General features: G+C 46.6%; 1 protein-coding gene across 2 annotated transcripts in view; it reads right to left on the reverse strand.

The window, feature by feature from the left end:
- alpk1 (alpha-kinase 1) overlaps positions 1 to 9668 on the reverse strand; it is a 77697-nt gene extending 68029 nt beyond the window's left edge. For both annotated transcript variants that reach the window (XM_079810932.1, XM_079810931.1), the window contains exons 1-3: positions 9474 to 9668; positions 7598 to 7695; positions 7335 to 7489 (exon numbers count right to left, since the gene is read on the reverse strand). In XM_079810932.1, the coding sequence (XP_079667058.1) occupies positions 7335 to 7489; positions 7598 to 7694 (252 nt within the window). In that variant the 5' untranslated portion in view covers position 7695; positions 9474 to 9668. The remainder of the gene's footprint in view (positions 1 to 7334; positions 7490 to 7597; positions 7696 to 9473) is intronic.
- Between the last annotated feature and the right edge of the window lie 10355 nt (positions 9669 to 20023).

Consider the following 20023-nt stretch of genomic DNA (forward strand, 5'->3'; position numbering starts at 1 on the left):
CACCGTGAGCCGCAGAGATCAGGCACTCGGCCGTTATTCACCGTGAGCCGCAGAGATCAGGGACTCGGCCGTTATTCACCGTGAACCGCAGAGATCAGGCACTCGGCCGTTATTCACCGTGAGCGGCAGAGATCAGGCACTCGGCCGTTATTCACTGTGAGCAACAGAGATCAGGCACTCGGCCGTTATTCACCGTGAGCCGCAGAGATCAGGGACTCGGCCGTTATTCACGTGAGCCGCAGAGATCAGGCACTCGGCCGTTATTCACCGTGAGCCGCAGAGATCAGGCACTCGGCCGTTATTCACCGTGAGCCGCAGAGATCAGGCACTCGGCCGTTATTCACCGTGAGCCGCAGAGATCAGGCACTCGGCCGTTATTCACTGTGAGCTGGAGAGATCAGGCACTCGGCCGTTATTCACTGTGAGCCGCAGAGATCAGGCACTCGGCCGTTATTCACCGTGAGCCGCAGAGATCAGGCACTCGGCCGTTATTCACTGTGAGCCGCAGAGATCAGGCACTCGGCCGTTATTCACCGTGAGCCGCAGAGATCAGGGACTCGGCCGTTATTCACCGTGAGCTGCAGAGATCAGGGACTCGGCCGTTATTCACCGTGAGCTGCAGAGATCAGGGACTCGACCGTTATTCACCGTGAGCAACAGAGATCAGGCACTCGGCCGTTATTCACCGTGAGCTGCAGAGATCAGGGACTCGGCCGTTATTCACCGTGAGCTGCAGAGATCAGGGACTCGGCCGTTATTCACCGTGAGCTGCAGAGATCAGGGACTCGACCGTTATTCACCGTGAGCTGCAGAGATCAGGGACTCGGCCGTTATTCACCGTGAGCTGCAGAGATCAGGGACTCGACCGTTATTCACCGTGAGCAACAGAGATCAGGCACTCGGCCGTTATTCACCGTGAGGGGCAGAGATCAGGGACTCGGCCGTTATTCACCGTGAGCCGCAGAGATCAGGGACTCGGCCGTTATTCACCGTGAGCCGCAGAGATCAGGGACTCGGCCGTTATTCACCGTGAGCCGCAGAGATCAGGCACTCGGCCGTTATTCACCGTGAGCCGCAGAGATCAGGCACTCGGCCGTTATTCACCGTGAGGGGCAGAGATCAGGCACTCGGCCGTTATTCACCGTGAGCCGCAGAGATCAGGCACTCGGCCGTTATTCACCGTGAGCCGCAGAGATCAGGCACTCGGCCGTTATTCACCGTGAGCCGCAGAGATCAGGCACTCGGCCGTTATTCACCGTGAGCCGCAGAGATCAGGGACTCGGCCGTTATTCACCGTGAGCAACAGAGATCAGGCACTCGGCCGTTATTCACCCTGAGCAACAGAGATCAGGGACTCGGCCGTTATTCACCGTGAGCCGCAGAGATCAGGGACTCGGCCGTTATTCACCGTGAGGGGCAGAGATCAGGGACTCGGCCGTTATTCACCGTGAGCCGCAGAGATCAGGGACTCGGCCGTTATTCACCGTGAGCCGCAGAGATCAGGCACTCGGCCGTTATTCACCGTGAGCCGCAGAGATCAGGCACTCGGCCGTTATTCACCGTGAGCCGCAGAGATCAGGCACTTGGCCGTTATTCACCGTGAGCAACAGAGATCAGGGACTCGGCCGTTATTCACCGTGAGCAACAGAGATCAGGCACTCGGCCGTTATTCACCGTGAGCCGCAGAGATCAGGCACTCGACCGTTATTCACCGTGAGCCGCAGAGATCAGGCACTCGGCCGTTATTCACCGTGAGCCGCAGAGATCAGGGACTCGGCCGTTATTCACCGTGAGCCGCAGAGATCAGGCACTCGACCGTTATTCACCGTGAGGGGCAGAGATCAGGGACTCGGCCGTTATTCACCGTGAGCCGCAGAGATCAGGGACTCGGCCGTTATTCACCGTGAGCCGCAGAGATCAGGCACTCGGCCGTTATTCACCGTGAGCCGCAGAGATCAGGCACTCGGCCGTTATTCACCGTGAGCCGCAGAGATCAGGCACTCGGCCGTTATTCACCGTGAGCCGCAGAGATCAGGCACTCGACCGTTATTCACCGTGAGCCGCAGAGATCAGGCACTCGGCCGTTATTCACCGTGAGCCGCAGAGATCAGGCACTCGGCCGTTATTCACCGTGAGGGGCAGAGATCAGGGACTCGGCCGTTATTCACCGTGAGCCGCAGAGATCAGGCACTCGGCCGTTATTCACCGTGAGCCGCACAGATCAGGCACTCGGCCGTTATTCACCGTGAGCCGCAGAGATCAGGCACTCGGCCGTTATTCACCGTGAGCCGCAGAGATCAGGCACTCGGCCGTTATTCACCGTGAGCTGCAGAGATCAGGCACTCGGCCGTTAATCACCGTGAGCTGCAGAGATCAGGGACTCGGCCGTTATTCACCGTGAGCAACAGAGATCAGGGACTCGGCCGTTAATCACCGTGAGCCGCAGAGATCAGGGACTCGGCCGTTATTCACCGTGAGCAACAGAGATCAGGCACTCGGCCGTTATTCACCGTGAGCCGCAGAGATCAGGGACTCTGCCGTTATTCACCGTGAGCCGCAGAGATCAGGCACTCGGCCGTTATTCACCGTGAGCCGCAGAGATCAGGCACTCGGCCGTTATTCACCGTGAGCCGCAGAGATCAGGGACTCGGCCGTTATTCACCGTGAGCCGCAGAGATCAGGCACTCGGCCGTTATTCACCGTGAGCGGCAGAGATCAGGCACTCGGCCGTTATTCACCGTGAGCCGCAGAGATCAGGCACTCGGCCGTTATTCACCGTGAGGGGCAGAGATCAGGGACTCGGCCGTTATTCACCGTGAGCCGCAGAGATCAGGCACTCGGCCGTTATTCACCGTGAGCCGCACAGATCAGGCACTCGGCCGTTATTCACCGTGAGCCGCAGAGATCAGGCACTCGGCCGTTATTCACCGTGAGCCGCAGAGATCAGGCACTCGACCGTTATTCACCGTGAGCAACAGAGATCAGGCACTCGGCCGTTATTCACCGTGAGCTGCAGAGATCAGGCACTCGGCCGTTAATCACCGTGAGCTGCAGAGATCAGGGACTCGGCCGTTATTCACCGTGAGCAACAGAGATCAGGGACTCGGCCGTTAATCACCGTGAGCCGCAGAGATCAGGGACTCGGCCGTTATTCACCGTGAGCAACAGAGATCAGGCACTCGGCCGTTATTCACCGTGAGCCGCAGAGATCAGGCACTCTGCCGTTATTCACCGTGAGCCGCAGAGATCAGGCACTCGGCCGTTATTCACCGTGAGCCGCAGAGATCAGGCACTCAACCGTTATTCACCGGGAGCCACAGAGATCAGGCACTCGGCCGTTATTCACCGTGAGCCGCAGAGATCAGGCACTCGACCGTTATTCACCGTGAGCCACAGAGATCAGGCACTCGGCCGTTATTCACCGTGAGCTGCAGAGATCAGGGACTCGGCCGTTATTCACCGTGAGCCGCAGAGATCAGGGACTCGGCCGTTATTCACCGTGAGCCACAGAGATCAGGCACTCGGCCGTTATTCACCGTGAGCCACAGAGATCAGGGACTCGGCCGTTATTCACCGTGAGCCGCAGAGATCAGGGACTCGGCCGTTATTCACCGTGAGCTGCAGAGATCAGGCACTCGGCCGTTATTCACCGTGAGCCGCAGAGATCAGGCACTCGGCCGTTATTCACCGTGAGCCGCAGAGATCAGGCACTCGGCCGTTATTCACCGTGAGCTGCAGAGATCAGGGACTCGGCCGTTATTCACCGTGAGCGGCAGAGATCAGGCACTCGGCCGTTATTCACCGTGAGCCACAGAGATCAGGGACTCGGCCGTTATTCACCGTGAGCTGCAGAGATCAGGCACTCGGCCGTTATTCACCGTGAGCCACAGAGATCAGGCACTCGGCCGTTATTCACCGTGAGCTGCAGAGATCAGGCACTCGGCCGTTATTCACCGTGAGCCGCAGAGATCAGGGACTCGGCCGTTATTCACCGTGAGCGGCAGAGATCAGGCACTCGGCCGTTATTCACCGTGAGCCACAGAGATCAGGGACTCGGCCGTTATTCACCGTGAGCTGCAGAGATCAGGCACTCGGCCGTTATTCACCGTGAGCCACAGAGATCAGGCACTCGGCCGTTATTCACCGTGAGCCACAGAGATCAGGCACTCGGCCGTTATTCACCGTGAGCCGCAGAGATCAGGGACTCGGCCGTTATTCACCGTGAGCTGCAGAGATCAGGCACTCGGCCGTTATTCACCGTGAGCTGCAGAGATCAGGCACTCGGCCGTTATTCACCGTGAGCTGCAGAGATCAGGCACTCGGCCGTTATTCACCGTGAGCTGCAGAGATCAGGGACTCGGCCGTTATTCACCGTGAGCTGCAGAGATCAGGCACTCGGCCGTTATTCACCGTGAGCTGCAGAGATCAGGCACTCAGCCGTTATTCACCGTGAGCTGCAGAGATCAGGCACTCGGCCGTTATTCACCGTGAGCCGCAGAGATCAGGCACTCGGCCGTTATTCACCGTGAGCCACAGAGATCAGGCACTCGGCCGTTATTCACCGTGAGCCGCAGAGATCAGGCACTCGGCCGTTATTCACCGTGAGCCGCAGAGATCAGGCACTCGGCCGTTATTCACCGTGAGCCGCAGAGATCAGGGACTCGGCCGTTATTCACCGTGAGCAACAGAGATCAGGCACTCGGCCGTTATTCACCGTGAGCCGCAGAGATCAGGCACTCGGCCGTTATTCACCGTGAGCCGCAGAGATCAGGCACTCGGCCGTTATTCACCGTGAGCCGCAGAGATCAGGCACTCGGCCGTTATTCACCGTGAGGGGCAGAGATCAGGGACTCGGCCGTTATTCACCGTGAGCCGCAGAGATCAGGCACTCGGCCGTTATTCACCGTGAGCTGCAGAGATCAGGGACTCGGCCGTTATTCACCGTGAGCCGCAGAGATCAGGGACTCGGCCATTATTCACCGTGAGCCGCAGAGATCAGGCACTCGGCCGTTATTCACTGTGAGCAACAGAGATCAGGCACTCGGCCGTTATTCACCGTGAGCCGCAGAGATCAGGGACTCGGCCATTATTCACCGTGAGCCGCAGAGATCAGGCACTCGGCCGTTATTCACCGTGAGGGGCAGAGATCAGGCACTCGGCCGTTATTCACCGTGAGCCGCAGAGATCAGGGACTCGGCCATTATTCACCGTGAGCCGCAGAGATCAGGCACTCGGCCATTATTCACCGTGAGCCGCAGAGATCAGGCACTCGGCCGTTATTCACCGTGAGCAACAGAGATCAGGGACTCGGCCGTTATTCACCGTGAGCCGCAGAGATCAGGGACTCGGCCATTATTCACCGTGAGCAACAGAGATCAGGCACTCGGCCGTTATTCACCGTGAGGGGCAGAGATCAGGGACTCGGCCGTTATTCACCGTGAGCTGCAGAGATCAGGGACTCGGCCGTTATTCACCGTGAGCTGGAGAGATCAGGCACTCGGCCGTTATTCACCGTGAGGGGCAGAGATCAGGGACTCGGCCGTTATTCACCGTGAGCCGCAGAGATCAGGCACTCGGCCGTTATTCACCGTGAGCTGCAGAGATCAGGCACTCGGCCGTTATTCACCGTGAGCTGGAGAGATCAGGCACTCGGCCGTTATTCACCGTGAGCTGCAGAGATCAGGCACTCGGCCGTTATTCACCGTGAGCCGCAGAGATCAGGCACTCGGCCGTTATTCACCGTGAGCTGCAGAGATCAGGGACTCGGCCGTTATTCACCGTGAGCCGCAGAGATCAGGGACTCGGCCGTTATTCACCGTGAGCAACAGAGATCAGGCACTCGGCCGTTATTCACCGTGAGCTGCAGAGATCAGGCACTCGGCCGTTATTCACTGTGAGCCGCAGAGATCAGGCACTCGGCCGTTATTCACCGTGAGCTGCAGAGATCAGGCACTCGGCCGTTATTCACCGTGAGCCGCAGAGATCAGGCACTCGGCCGTTATTCACCGTGAGCTGCAGAGATCAGGGACTCGGCCGTTATTCACCGTGAGCCGCAGAGATCAGGGACTCGGCCGTTATTCACCGTGAGCAACAGAGATCAGGCACTCGGCCGTTATTCACCGTGAGCCGCAGAGATCAGGCACTCGACCGTTATTCACCGTGAGCAACAGAGATCAGGCACTCGGCCGTTATTCACCGTGAGCCGCAGAGATCAGGCACTCGGCCGTTATTCACCGTGAGCCGCAGAGATCAGGCACTCGGCCGTTATTCACCGTGAGCCGCAGAGATCAGGGACTCTTAAATGCTGTTTTTTCACTTAAGTTATCCCTTTAACAGCGTTAAGTTTTGCATAAAACCCCTTAACGGTCATTTCCCTGAGTATAACTTAAGGTTTGGAAATCGTAACCTTAAGTGTAAGGCGGACAAAAATAAGACGACATGGCTGAATTTATGAACCAGCTGAAGATCATTATGTGCCAAGAAGAGTTTTTAGGGATAGGGAGAACCCTTTGGACCATCTTAGCGATGAAAAATTGTTGCAAGAATTCACCGATTTGACCATCACACATCGCAACCACTGACACTGAACACTTGCAGTCACACGTACATTTCTGATGAAGATGAAGAAAAACTCACAGAATTAAAGAAGTCATTTGACGTTATAAAAAGTAATTAATGTCTTTTAACTTATGTTTCATATAATAGAACAAAGCTATAAATTGTGAATTTAAACATTTCTGGTTTAGCAGTGGCTAAAGTCAGGAGGACTAGCCGAGGTGAGGCTGTTCCAGGCGGGATCTCACAACATCTTTAACTAGGCGCTATCTTTACAAATAAACCACAGATTTGAGCTTTAAACAACTACATTCTCCACTGAACAACTCTTAAAACTAAATTTCGTGACACACAGTAGTATTTTTCAATTTCGCGGCCGCACACAACCACTATGAAAAGCGCAAAAGGACGCGCGTCAATTTCTCTTTCTCTTTTTGGACGTGCGAATGCATTCAAAGTTCAAGCGTCAAACTAGATGTGAATTTGCCGCTCTATTCACGTTTGGTGTGAACGCAGCATTAGTGTTAGTGTTTTGCGTATCTATGGCAACAAGACTTTTATAACGTGAATCCAGGATGGCTGTCGTGACACACTTCAATGTTTCCCTGAGAGAACCGTTTAAGAGATTATATGCAACAGTCTTAAGTTATTCTCTTAGGTAAGGGGAAATCGCCCCTTAAGTTCAAACTTGAGGGAAAAACTGAAGGTGCTTTATGCCACCGGGCCCTGGGACTCGGCCGTTCTTCACCGTGAGTTAGAGATCAGGGAGCGATCATTACCAGTAACTGCGGCAGGTGCTTCCTCACGAGGTCCGACGAGTTCATCTTGTCCTCAGACGCCACAGACGGTTTGTACTGCCATTTCTCCTCCACGAACGGCCACTTCCTGTCCGCGGCCTCCCGTAGGAGCGTGCTCAGCTCGTCCGGAAGCGGCCCTGAGGGTCAGAGGTCAAGCCTTGTGTTATATGTCTGTCCTGACTCAGTGTTTGGGTGTTTTTGTTCATACAGTGAAAGTCAATGTTCTGGGAATGTGTTGTGATTACCGTGGCGGTGCGGGAGCGTGGCGGCGTCTCCATCCGGTCCGGCGACCGCACGCCTCAGACACTCCTGCAGCAGCAGCGCCACCTCCTGGCCACTCATGCTGACACACACACACACACACACATGTTGGGTTTTCATGTTTTATGGGGACTTTCCATAGGCGTAATGGTTTTTATACCGTACATACTGTATATTCTATACCCCTACACTGCCCCTGCCCCTAAACCTACCCATCACACACACACACACACACACACACTGCCCCTGCCCCTAAACCTACCCATCACACACACACACACACACACACACACACACACACACACACACACACACACACACACACACACACACTGCCCCTAAACCTACCCATCACACACACACACACACACACACACACTGCCCCTGCCCCTAAACCTACCCATCACAGGAGACATTCTGCATTTTTACATTTTCAAAAAACATCACTTAGTCTGATTTATAAGATGTTTTCCTCATGGGGACCTAAAAATGTCCCCACAAGGATGAGGATTTCGGATATTGCCATCTTTGTGGGGACATTTTGTCCCCATAACGTAGGGATTACCAGCCCACACCCACACACACACACACACACACACACACACACACAAACCAGTGTTCATACAGCGCCAATATCTCACAACACTGATCTCTCGCCCATCTCTGCCACAAATCATGCTTTAGTAAATCCTAATTACCTAAATAAATTATTATAATTAGTTCTGCATGTTTGATCGAGTGTAATCAAATATGAATCACTGTTTAAAGGCACAATATGTACGTTTTTTTTGTTATAATATCAAAAAGCCACTAGATCAGTGTTATATATTGTGTTGACTTGAGTGCATTATCCCAAATGTTTCCAAGAATGTTTAAATCCAGTGATTTACGGCTCAATCCGGCTGTACGCACAGAATATGCCCCGCCTCCAAGGTAAGAATAGTTAAAATATGCTTTATTTGTACATGTACGTAGCCAGTAACATAACTGTTCATTGTTTTGCTTTGTGTTTTTAATTCTGAAATGATCGATTCGTGGCAAACCAGGTTAGCTCTTCATCACATTGTCATTAGTAGATTTGAGTAAAAAGATTTGGCCGATTTAGTTCAAGATTAACATGGCTTCCAGCTCGACCTCGTCCACATTCGACACGGAGCCATCGAGTGTTAAAACACCAAAGGCCAAGCTTGAATTTACGGGAATGTCCCTCTTTGGCTAATGTACTTTCAAGATGGAGGAGCAACATGGCGACCGGCATTCGAACCCTCACCCGTATGTGTTTACAATGACATATTATAAACTTATGACAATACTTTATTACTTGAAAGAAGTAAATATACATTAATGAGCACATATATTTTTGAAAGAACTAAGTGTTTTTAGCTAAGAATAAAATAAAAAAGTTACACAGTGTAGCTTTAATAGCTGTTTTAATACCGTTTACATGTGCACTAAAGTATTCTCATCTCTTCATCACATTAAGGCTGAACCACTGGAGTCACATGGGCTATTTTAACCATGTATTTACTTCCTTTCTGGCCATTTAAAGTGTTCATCACACTGCTGTCTATGGAGGGGTCAGAAATATCTTCATCTGTGTCTGAAGATGAACGAATTCAGGGCTGACGGGTTTGGGACGACATGAGGAATTAATGACAGGCTTTACATTTTTTGGTGAACGCATTATAACATCCCTTCAACACACTCACATGTGTGTGATATGATCAAACAGCACTGCGTTACACACACACACACACACACACACACACAAACACGCATGACGCGACATCACATTACAAATAACAACACATAAGAACGGCTAAACGACTTAAAACAACATATAAAAGCAAATGTGTTTACCTTAAACAAACCCGACCGGTTCTTTAGGTTACCAGAGTAAAACCCGCACTCATCCAGAAGTTACAGGCACATTAGCATATAATAAAAGTTGTTAGTAAAGCTTGTTTATTTGTTTATGTTAAGAAAGTTAACACTGTAACAACAATATCGGACCCGTTTCGTGTTCCCTTCGCTTCCGTGTGACGTGTCTCGACCAATCACAGCACGGGCACGAGACTGAACGCAAACAACGCGGATCTAAAGTAACATGTAAGCGATTAATATTCCTAATGTTACAGATTAATAAACATTAAAGATACAGATTCTGAGAAAACAAACATCTGAAGCGGTTACAGTGTCTCTGAGGACATAAAGAGTGTAATATTCATGCCGTTCAACAGGTGGCTCCGTGGCGCAATGGATAGCGCATTGGACTTCTAGGCATGTCTAGCGATGTGATTCAAAGGTTGTGGGTTCGAGTCCCACCGGAGTCGCACTTTTTAAATTATAATTATTAATTATAATACAATGATAATATAATAATGCAACTACACTAGTCCAGTTATGATTCTTAAATATAATAAAGCTTGGTTGATATTTGTTAGATATTTTAGTCAGTCAAAACCCTCTAAACCAGAGAAAACACTGACCACTATAAAGAATAATAATATTAGTCCATATGCCTCATGCACTACAAGTCTTCTGAACCCCTCGCACAGACAGAAAGCAAAGCTGTCAGATTACATTCATGTCCACTTGTGGTCAAACCGTGCCTGTGTTGTTTCCCGTCTCCTCTGTATTATCACCTGCGGTCCAGCAGAGGGCAGTGTCTGCCCACAGACTCATCCTAATGGACACTAGAGCTCAAAGAGCTTGAAGAAAATAAATCAATGAAATCAGTTCAAAATAGAATATAATTAGCTTAAAATAAAATCATGTAAAAATAAAACAAATAAAATATTCTTAAAATAAAATGAAAAAAAGCTTAAAATGAAATAAGCATAAACGGAAATAAAATAATAAAAATTAGCTAAAAATAATATAAAAATAAATAAAATAAGCTAATAATAAAATAAAAAATAAGCTTAAAAAGGCTAAATAATTAGACAGCTAAATAAATCAATCAATTATGAATTATGTTGATGATTGATAATAAATTGTTACAGCAGCTCCTATAGTTGCTGATGGCTTGGCAATGCAACGCGAGTTGTATTGAAATGTATGTGCATTTCTTCTTTGAAGATTAGTCCTTTGTATCTTCAAACAACAGGCAGATTTTGGAGATAGGTCTGTCCAATAGTCCTGTTTTTGTCTTCAGTCGTACAGACCGAACAAATCCTTTTTTGTCAGGATATATTTGAGTGATTTTGCCTAATGACCAGGATCCATGATGACCACATTTACATTTACATTTATGCATTTAGCAGACGCTTTTATCCAAAGCGACTTACAACTTGGGGGTACAATAAGCGATTGGTCGTGAAGAGTCGAGTGAGCGCAACAAGTGCCTGAAATACTTGGTCCTTGTAAATTTCTCAGTGTTGCACAGGTTAGAGTAGGGCGGGAAAGAGGAGGAAAAGAGGAAAGGAAAGTTTTTTTTTTTTTTTTTTAAGAGGTTAAGTGCTCATGGAAGAGATGAGTTTTTAGTTGACTCTTGAATGTTGTCAATGAATCAGCATTTCGGATGGCGGTGGGCAGATCGTTCCACCAGCTGGGAACGTTGAATGAAAATGTTCTGGAAAGGGATTTTTTGCCTCTCTGTGATGGAACCACAAGCCTTCGCTCCTTGGTTGAACGAAGGCTTCTGGTGGGGGTGATAAAGAATGTGTGTTTAGCCACTTGCGCCACTGTGGCTTTCACGGTGACCACTATATCACCAACAGCAAAGTTTCTACGTGGTTTCATCCATTTTTGTCGTTCCTGAAGCAGTGGAAGATACTCCCTGATCCACCTTCTCCAAAAAAGATCAGACAGATATTGGACTTGTCGCCATCTACGTCTGATATACAAATCACTTTCTTGAAAAAGTCCTGGTGGAAGAAGTGGTTTTGATCTTAACTGCAAGATAAGGTTAGGCGTGAGAGCTTCCAAGTCATTTGGATCATCAGAAAGCTTTGTGATGGGGCGGTCATTAAGAATAGCTTCAGCTTCACAAAGAATAGTGTGAAAGCTCTCATCATCCAAGCATTGTTGACGAAGAGTGGAGTACAACACTTTCTTTACAAGACGAATGAGTCTTTCCCACACGCCTCTATGATGGGATCCAGCAGGGGGATTAAAGGTCCACTTTATTCCTTCTGATAGGAAAGTACGCTGGATTTTATCATGATCCAATGTCTCCAAAGCATTCCTAAGCTCTCTCTCTCTGCTCCAATAAAATTTGTGCCATTATCAGATCTTAAATGCAATACTTGCCCTCGACGACAAATGAAACGGCGAATGCAATTTATGCAGGAATTTGTATCCAGAGAGTAGGCTACTTCTCAACTGGTCATGCAGGTAAAAATAACCCCATGTCTCTTCACAACACTGCGACCTCTTTTCACATCAATAGGTCCAAAATAGTCCACACCAGTATTGGTAAAAGGAGGCAAATCTGGAATGATCCTTTCCTTCGGCAAATCAGACATTTTTTGCTCTCCAATTTTGCCTTGAAAGCGTCGATATACAACGCATTCAGAGATTACCTTTCTACAAGCAGAGTTTGCATTAATAATCCAGTACTTTTTTCGCAATGTTAACAACATGTGGTTCCAGAAGTAAATGAGGACTGGATACATTTTCTGTGCTGCTTGAGCTTCAAGAGCACATCTTTGAACTTTAGAATCCATGCCACCGCAGTCTTCAATTTTCTCCAATCAGAAAAATAGTTCAAAAGTTGATGAGTAGCACTGTCAGAACATTTGGAAATGGCATTAATTACCACTGTGTCCTTTTTAACTTCTGGATCATCTTTTAAGGCTTGGTCACAAAAGGATTGTGGCCATTTCTCTGAGTCTTCCAACAGAAAGTCTGGACCCTGTAACCATCTGCTGGCTTTCAAGAAGTTTTCAATGGACATGCCCCGAGAGGCATCATCAGCAGGATTTCATTTTGTTCCAATGTGTCTCCATTGTACAACATCTGTTGCATCCCTGATGACTGATACTCTGTTTGCCACAAATGTATGAAACCTCTTGGCATCATTGGCCATGTATTTCAATACAGTTTAACAAGACAGTGTCCAAAACACTGACTTGTCCAAATCCAATTGAAGTTCCTTCTTGAGCATTTGATCAATTCTAACGGCTAAAACAGCAGCTGCAAGTTCTAGTCTGGGTATGGTTATCTGTTTCAAAGGAGTGACTCTGGATTTCCCAAGCATAAAGGAAAGTCTCATCTTTTTGTTTTCATCTTCCAGACGCAAGTAAGTGACGGTTCCATAACCACATTCACTTGTATCTGAAAAGTGATGCAATTGAGCCATCTTGATCTTTCCAAATCCCTTTGGCTTGATACATCTGTCCACCTTCACCATAGCTACCTTGTTGAGGTCTTGTAGCCACTCTGACCACTGACGTGAAAGGGTCTGTGGCATTTCTTTATCCCATCCAATGTTTCTTTTACACAATTCCTGTAACAGCAACTTAGAAGGCAATATTAGCGGTGAAAGAAATCCCAAAGGATCGTAAATAGAACTGACAACTGACAAAATGCCTCGTCTTGTGTGTGGTCTTTCACTTATGGCAATCTTGAACATGAATGCGTCAGATTCCACACACCAGTGCAACCCAAGCGCTCTTTCTACAGGTAGATTGTCTTTATCCAGGTTGAGATCTTTAGTTGATTTTGACAGGTGCTCTTCTGTATTAATTGCCAATACCTTACGGCTATTACTTATCCATTTGGATAGCTGGAATCCTCCTTTAGAACAGACTGCAGTTAAGTCTTTAACCATGTGAAGTGCCTCCTCTTCAGTGGGAACAGATATTAAACAATCATCTACATAAAAGTTATGCAAGATGGTATTCAAGACTTTGTTTGAAAAGCAACTGTTATAATCTTCAGCAAGTTTTCTCAAAGCAAAATTGCTACAGCTTGGTGATGAAACAGATCCAAACAGATGGACTTTCATTCTGTATTCTTTGAAGCTTTGCGTTCTATCACCGTTAGGCCACCACAGAAAACGAAGAAAATCCACATTCTTCTGCGACACCTTTACTTGATGGAACATTGCCTGAATATCTGCCATTAAAGTCACATGCTCTTGTCTGAACCTGGTCAAAACACTCAACAATGTGTTGGTGAGATTTGGTCCTTGTAGTAATTGTGAATTCAAGGACACACCTTTGAAAACTGCGCTATAGTCAAACACAACTCGAATCGTCTTCTTTTTAGGATGATATACCCCATGATGTGGGATATACCACACCTTTCCATCATCCCGAAGTAACTGATCTTGTGGCACTGCTTCCGCATACCCCTTGTCGATAACATCAGTGAGAAAAGCTGTGTAATCGTCTTGAAATTCCTGGATCCTGATGAACTTCATTTCCAAGTTCATCAAACGTTGTTCAACAAGGCATCTGTAATTAGGCATGACAACAATGACCATTTTCAGTGCTTACTGACTGAGTCATTATCTCCATAAACCTTTGATCCTCTCTAGACATTTTGAAATCATCTACAAAAGACTTCTCATTGAAATCATGATTGTACTGAGCAACCAGTAACTCTTCTAGCTTGGTAACAGAGATCCTATTAGCAGTGACTGATTGAAAGCCAGTCTTCCTTCCATCATCTGCTTCCTTTACAAAACCGTCTATGACCCACCCCAATAGGGTCTTGACGGCATAGGGTCCTTGACCTTCACTATTGATGATCTCCCATGGTTCCAAGAGCTTTGCAGCATTTGTGCCAATTAACAATTCAACTTCAGCATCCAGTTTGGGAATCTTGACATCCTCCAAATATGTCCATTTCCTTAGGTCTTCTTGACAAACAACATTATTTTTACTTACAGGTATTGTCTTCTGAGTAAAGACTTCTGGCAAATCCATGAATTTATCATCAGATAGTCCTGATATCTCCAGTCCAGTGAGTACAGAAGTGTTTACCACATTTTCGTGTCCCATTGTTCGAAGCAATATGCACTTCTTTGTCCCAGTCATCTTCAGCTTCTGCATAAGCCTTTCGGTACAAAAAGAGGCTGTACTCCCTGGATCCAAGAAAGCATAGGTTGTTACTGTGAAGTTTCCAAGCTTAGACTTTACCTGAACTGGCACAATGGACAATGAACAATCCTGTTCTCCGGCCCCAGTATGTGCATGGGTCTGCAAAGTAACAAGAGCATTACTCTCTTGTTTCTCCTCAAAGGTTTTACTCTTAGCGGAGATATGCAGTATAGTAGGATGTTTCTGACTACACACACAACAAGTCTGGCGATTTGTACAATCTTTGCTAAGATGTCCAATTTTGAGACAGGCAAAGCAAATTCCATGACTCTTCAAATATTCAATCTTTTGTCTGTGAGTCATTTTCTGAATCAGAGGGAATTTTTCCAAAACATGATTTCCTTTACATGCATAGCAACAAGATGAAGAACTGTGCTCTGATGGATGGACTCCAGGCTGAAACCCTTCAACCGCGTTGACCACAGCCATTGTAGCTGAACTTCACCCTCTACCACTGTAAGGTACAGATTTGACTCTATGGGATATGGGTGGTTGTGTATCTTTGATATCTCCAAACAAAGGATCCGTGAGAATCTTAACCTGATGTTCAATGAAGTCTATTGTCTGTAAGATGATTCTACAGCCGTTCCGTTCTTGTAACTCACAAGCTGTGGCTCTCCATTTTTCCCTGAGTCGATAAGGCAGTTTCATCATGATGTTCTTAAGATTTGATGAAACATTAATCTCATCCATATACTGCAAGTTTACCATCACATTGCAATACCCTCTCAGAAACAAAGCATACGCTTGCAAACCACTGATATCATCAGGTTTTATTGCAGGCCAATTCAAAGCCTTTTCCATGTAGGCTGCAGTGATTTTCAACTCATGACCAAAGTGTTCCTTCAACAAGACATGCCATCCTGAATGCCTGCAGCTTGTTGTGTGGTTGAACAGTGCATTGCAATTTGAGTAGAATTCCCAGGCAGCGTCACTTGTGAATTGTGCTTCAGTGAATGTGACTTTTTACATTTTGAATCATCAGACAGTGCTTTTTTACTATTTCCAACATCACTTGCTTTTAAAACTGACAACCTTGCATCGTTGGCTGCTATTTTTGCATTCATCACAAGTTCTTCTTTTTGTCTTTTGAGTCTTTCACTTTGTATGTGAAGTCTTTCCTCCTCCACCTCCAAAGCATGTCTCTTCTCCGTAGCAGCAGCATGTTGCAACAATGCAGCCTTTTCTGCCATAGCCTTTATCCGTGCAGAAGAAGTTGAACTTGAACTTGAAGTAGTGGCTATTGAACCTTTTGACGCTTTGCTGTGATGAAATTGTGAGGACACATTTGAAATACTGTCCTCAGGTCCTATTTCACTGCTTGTTATAGATGAAGCATCGAAGGTTGTATCCACATTCAACAATTTTCCAGTACCAGATAACCGTTCTCTGACATCTTTCCAAAAACCTTGATTTTCAACCATTTTAGCACTGAACCATTTGTTTTGCTTGTCAAACTCATCCTGGGGTATCGGCATTTCAACAATTGAATAATGCAGTTCATCTGCCTCTTTGCAATACTTATCAAACTTCTTCATTTGCTTTTCCACATCTAGTATGGTTTCACTTGTGATTGGGAGAGAAAGGATATCATTCACCTTTTGTTTGACTTTGTTTACTTGATTTAACTTCTGTTTCCTAGTCCTTTGCAAATTTTCAAAGAGCAGAGCAACCCCCTTTGCAGTCACCAGCCTTCCTTGTTGTCCTTCCTGTGTCCGCTTTGCAAACTTGAACAAAGCGAGTGGGATCCCTTTAATCCTCGTTCACCTTCCTTTGGAGTTTATACGGAAATCCACTCAAATAGCGCTCCAAGTACAATCCATTCAACGCCGCTCAGCATTCCAACGGGAACATAGTTTTTACTTTTGTTACAGCAGCTCCTATAGTTGCTGATGGCTTGGCAATGCAACGCAAGTTTTACGCACACCAATATTCAGTCTTGTAGTTTATATAAAACTTTATTTTAACTTACTGCAATGCAGACACTAAATAACAGTGTTTAACAATGATGGTGGACAGCCAACTTCCAGTGTTTGTGTGGTAAAAACGGTATACGTTCCCTCCACCAAGCCTACTAACTCTATGTGTAAAAAACATCTGTTTAAAAACCCTCCATGCACATACATACCCACCTGGTGACAGCCTGAAATACATTTACATTAACACTGGCTCCAACATAAATTACGTTGATATTATTATTATAGGTGTATTATATAAATACTATATATTGTTTAATATGTATAAGTCCCCTGATGTCCGTGTATCCCTGCTTAAGAATCATAATCAAACAAGTCAAACACTTAATGTTATTACTACAACCTATTTTTATTTATTTTGACCAATAATCAAAGTACAATATTTGACATATTTTAATAAAAGCCCAGATACACCAAGGCTATTGTACTGACAGAAAAAGGTTTAGTTTTAGCACACAAAGAAACTCTCTGGAGCGGCTCTGTTTTCAGTAGTAAGTATTCTGTGGACACAGCTCTATTAGTAAGTATTCTGTGGACACACAGCTCTATTAGTAAGTATTCTGTGGACACACAGCTCTATTAGTAAGTATTCTGTGGACACAGCTCTATTAGTAAGTATACTGTGGACACACAGCTCTATTAGTAAGTATTCTGTGGACACACAGCTCTATTAGTAAGTATACTGTGGACACACAGCTCTATTAGTAAGTATTCTGTGGACACACAGCTCTATTAGTAAGTATTCTGTGGACACACAGCTCTATTAGTAAGTATTCTGTGGACACACAGCTCTATTAGTAAGTATTCTGTGAGCACACAGCTCTATTAGTAAGTATTCTGTGGACACACAGCTCTATTAGTAAGTATTCTGTGGACACACAGCTCTATTAGTAAGTATTCTGTGGATACACAGCTCTATTAGTAAGTATTCTGTGGACACAGCTCTATTAGTAAGTATTCTGTGGACACACAGCTCTATTAGTAAGTATTTTGTGGACACACAGCTCTATTAGTAAGTATTCTGTGGACACACAGCTCTATTAGTAAGTATTCTGTGGACACACAGCTCTATTAGTAAGTATTCTGTGGACACAGCTCTATTAGTAAGTATTCTGTGGACATACAGCTCTATTAGTAAGTATTCTGTGGAGACACGGCTCTATTAGTAAGTATTCTGTGGACACACAGCTCTATTAGTAAGTATTCTGTGGACACACAGCTCTATTAGTAAGTATTCTGTGGACACACAGCTGTATTAGTAAGTATTTTGTGGACACACAGCTCTATTAGTAAGTATTCTGTGGACACAGCTCTATTAGTAAGTATTCTGTGGACACAGCTCTATTAGTAAGTATTCTGTGGACACACAGCTCTGGGGTTAGGGTTAGGGTAAGGGTTAGCCTCTATAATTTATTATATTATTATACTATAAATGTTTCTGTGACACACAGCTCTGTTAGTAATGTTCCCTTTCAAAGCTTCACTTAATGCTGCGCTAGCTTTTAGCACTTTGGGAACGTCTTTATCATGACCAGCTGTGAATAGTGTGTTTAACACGTCAATGACATTGACCCGGAGGTATTATAGCCTCACCTGCTGCACGAGGCGATAAACAGATGAGCCCCAGCTGCAAGCCTTCAGGTCTTTTGTTTTCAGACCACTCTGTGTTGGTGTGCGTCAAAAACTCTCTCTACCTTTCAAACTTCACTTGAGATCTTTGTCAGGAGTTAGTTTTCAACTGGCAGTGTGCAGATTTCTCTCTCTCTCTCATCTCTGTTACGAACATCAGTGAAAAGAGTTCAAGTTGAAAGAAATCTAATCAGTTGAAATGAGTCAGCAGAGTAAACACTGTCCCTCCATGTTCTCTTCCAAATTAAAGAGCTGGATACACACCGTTACTGCTGTGTGTGTTTGGGGAAGAGCATGAGGTCGCTGCATTGAGTCAGGCGAGTGTGAGCTTACAGTTAAAAAATCTTAGATCTTCCAATCTTAGATCTTCAAGGTTTAAACCGTGAAGTAAAAGCACTCAAGTTCAAGATGTTAACCGTAAAGGCGATCGTGTCACAAATTCAACATTATGTTTGGTTCGGCTCGATCGATCTGAAGGACGCATGGATGCAGTACTGGCTCCATTGGGATTCCAGGGCATTCATATTTTGAATTACATAGGCGATTGCTAATATTAGCACAATCGCAAGAGATGGCGCTTCAACTCAGAGACAGTGTGTTAGCTCATCTAGTTTCTCTAGGGTTGAGAATCAACACCAAGAAAAGTGTTCTTTGTCTCAGAGAATGACTTATCTAGGGTTTGTTTGGTTTTCAGTCACGAGGTGGGCACAACTGTTTCCCGCTCAAACTGAAAACATTCAGCATTCCCTGAGCAAAGTCAGGCTAGACCAAGATCTCACTGACCATCAGCACCAAAGAGTGTAGGTCTCATGGCATCAGCATCCATGGGTTTCCCTTTGGGGTTGTTGCACACAAGACCGTTTCAGTTGTGGCTCAAAGCCAGAGGATTTTAGGGCCACTCCTCAAGGCAAATAAAATTGGCGTGCCGTGTGGCTTTGTACGCTAACTATGTGGTTCAGACCCCGGTTTCTTGCCTTGGGTCCCACTCTAGGGCACCTTGTCTTTGCAGATTGTTAATGACGGACGCCTCCCTGACGAGCTGGGGTGCGGTTTTAAGTGACCGTCCAGCCCAAGGGAAATGGGAGGGTCATCAGCTCGATGGGCACATCAACTGTCTCGAGTTGATGGCTGTATTTCTGGCCCTGAAATACTTTCTCCCCCAGTTAAGGGGCTGTCATGTCCTAGTGTGGGTGGACCACACTGCAACAGTTTCTTACATAAATCACCAGGGAGGTCTGCGCTTACGCAGTCTGAACAGGATAGCGAGACAGCTGTTTCTCTAGGCCTAGGACAAGCTCCTGTCACTCAAAGCAGTGTACATTCAGGGGCGGTTGAATTTGCTTCTAGGAGATAATGTTTCTCCTCAATGGCTCGCCGTGGGCAATTCCGGCGAGGAGGGACCTTCTGTCTCAAGCGGGGGTATGATATTTCATCCCAGGCCCGACCTCTGGAACCTTCATGTTTGGCCCCTGATGAGCACTCCTGCTTAGACTTTGCTCCAGGTTTGGTGTAAGTGATTTTGCATCCTCATATTGACTACCTGCCTAAGGTTCCTTTCTCGACTGTACATCCTGTCACTCTTGAAACCTTCTGCCCTCCGCTGTTCGAAACGCCGGATCAGGAGAAACTTCATAGACTGTGTCCAGTTTTTGCTCTTCAGGCCTACGTTCACCACACTAGCCAGTGGCGTAAGTCAGAGCAACTGTTTGTCATGGGGCCTATGAGGCACACGGTCAAGCTTTGCCTATAGGAT

Source organism: Gobio gobio (assembly GCF_949357685.1).
Source record: "Gobio gobio genome assembly, chromosome: 2".
In the NCBI taxonomy this organism is placed as follows: Eukaryota; Metazoa; Chordata; class Actinopteri; order Cypriniformes; family Gobionidae; genus Gobio; species Gobio gobio.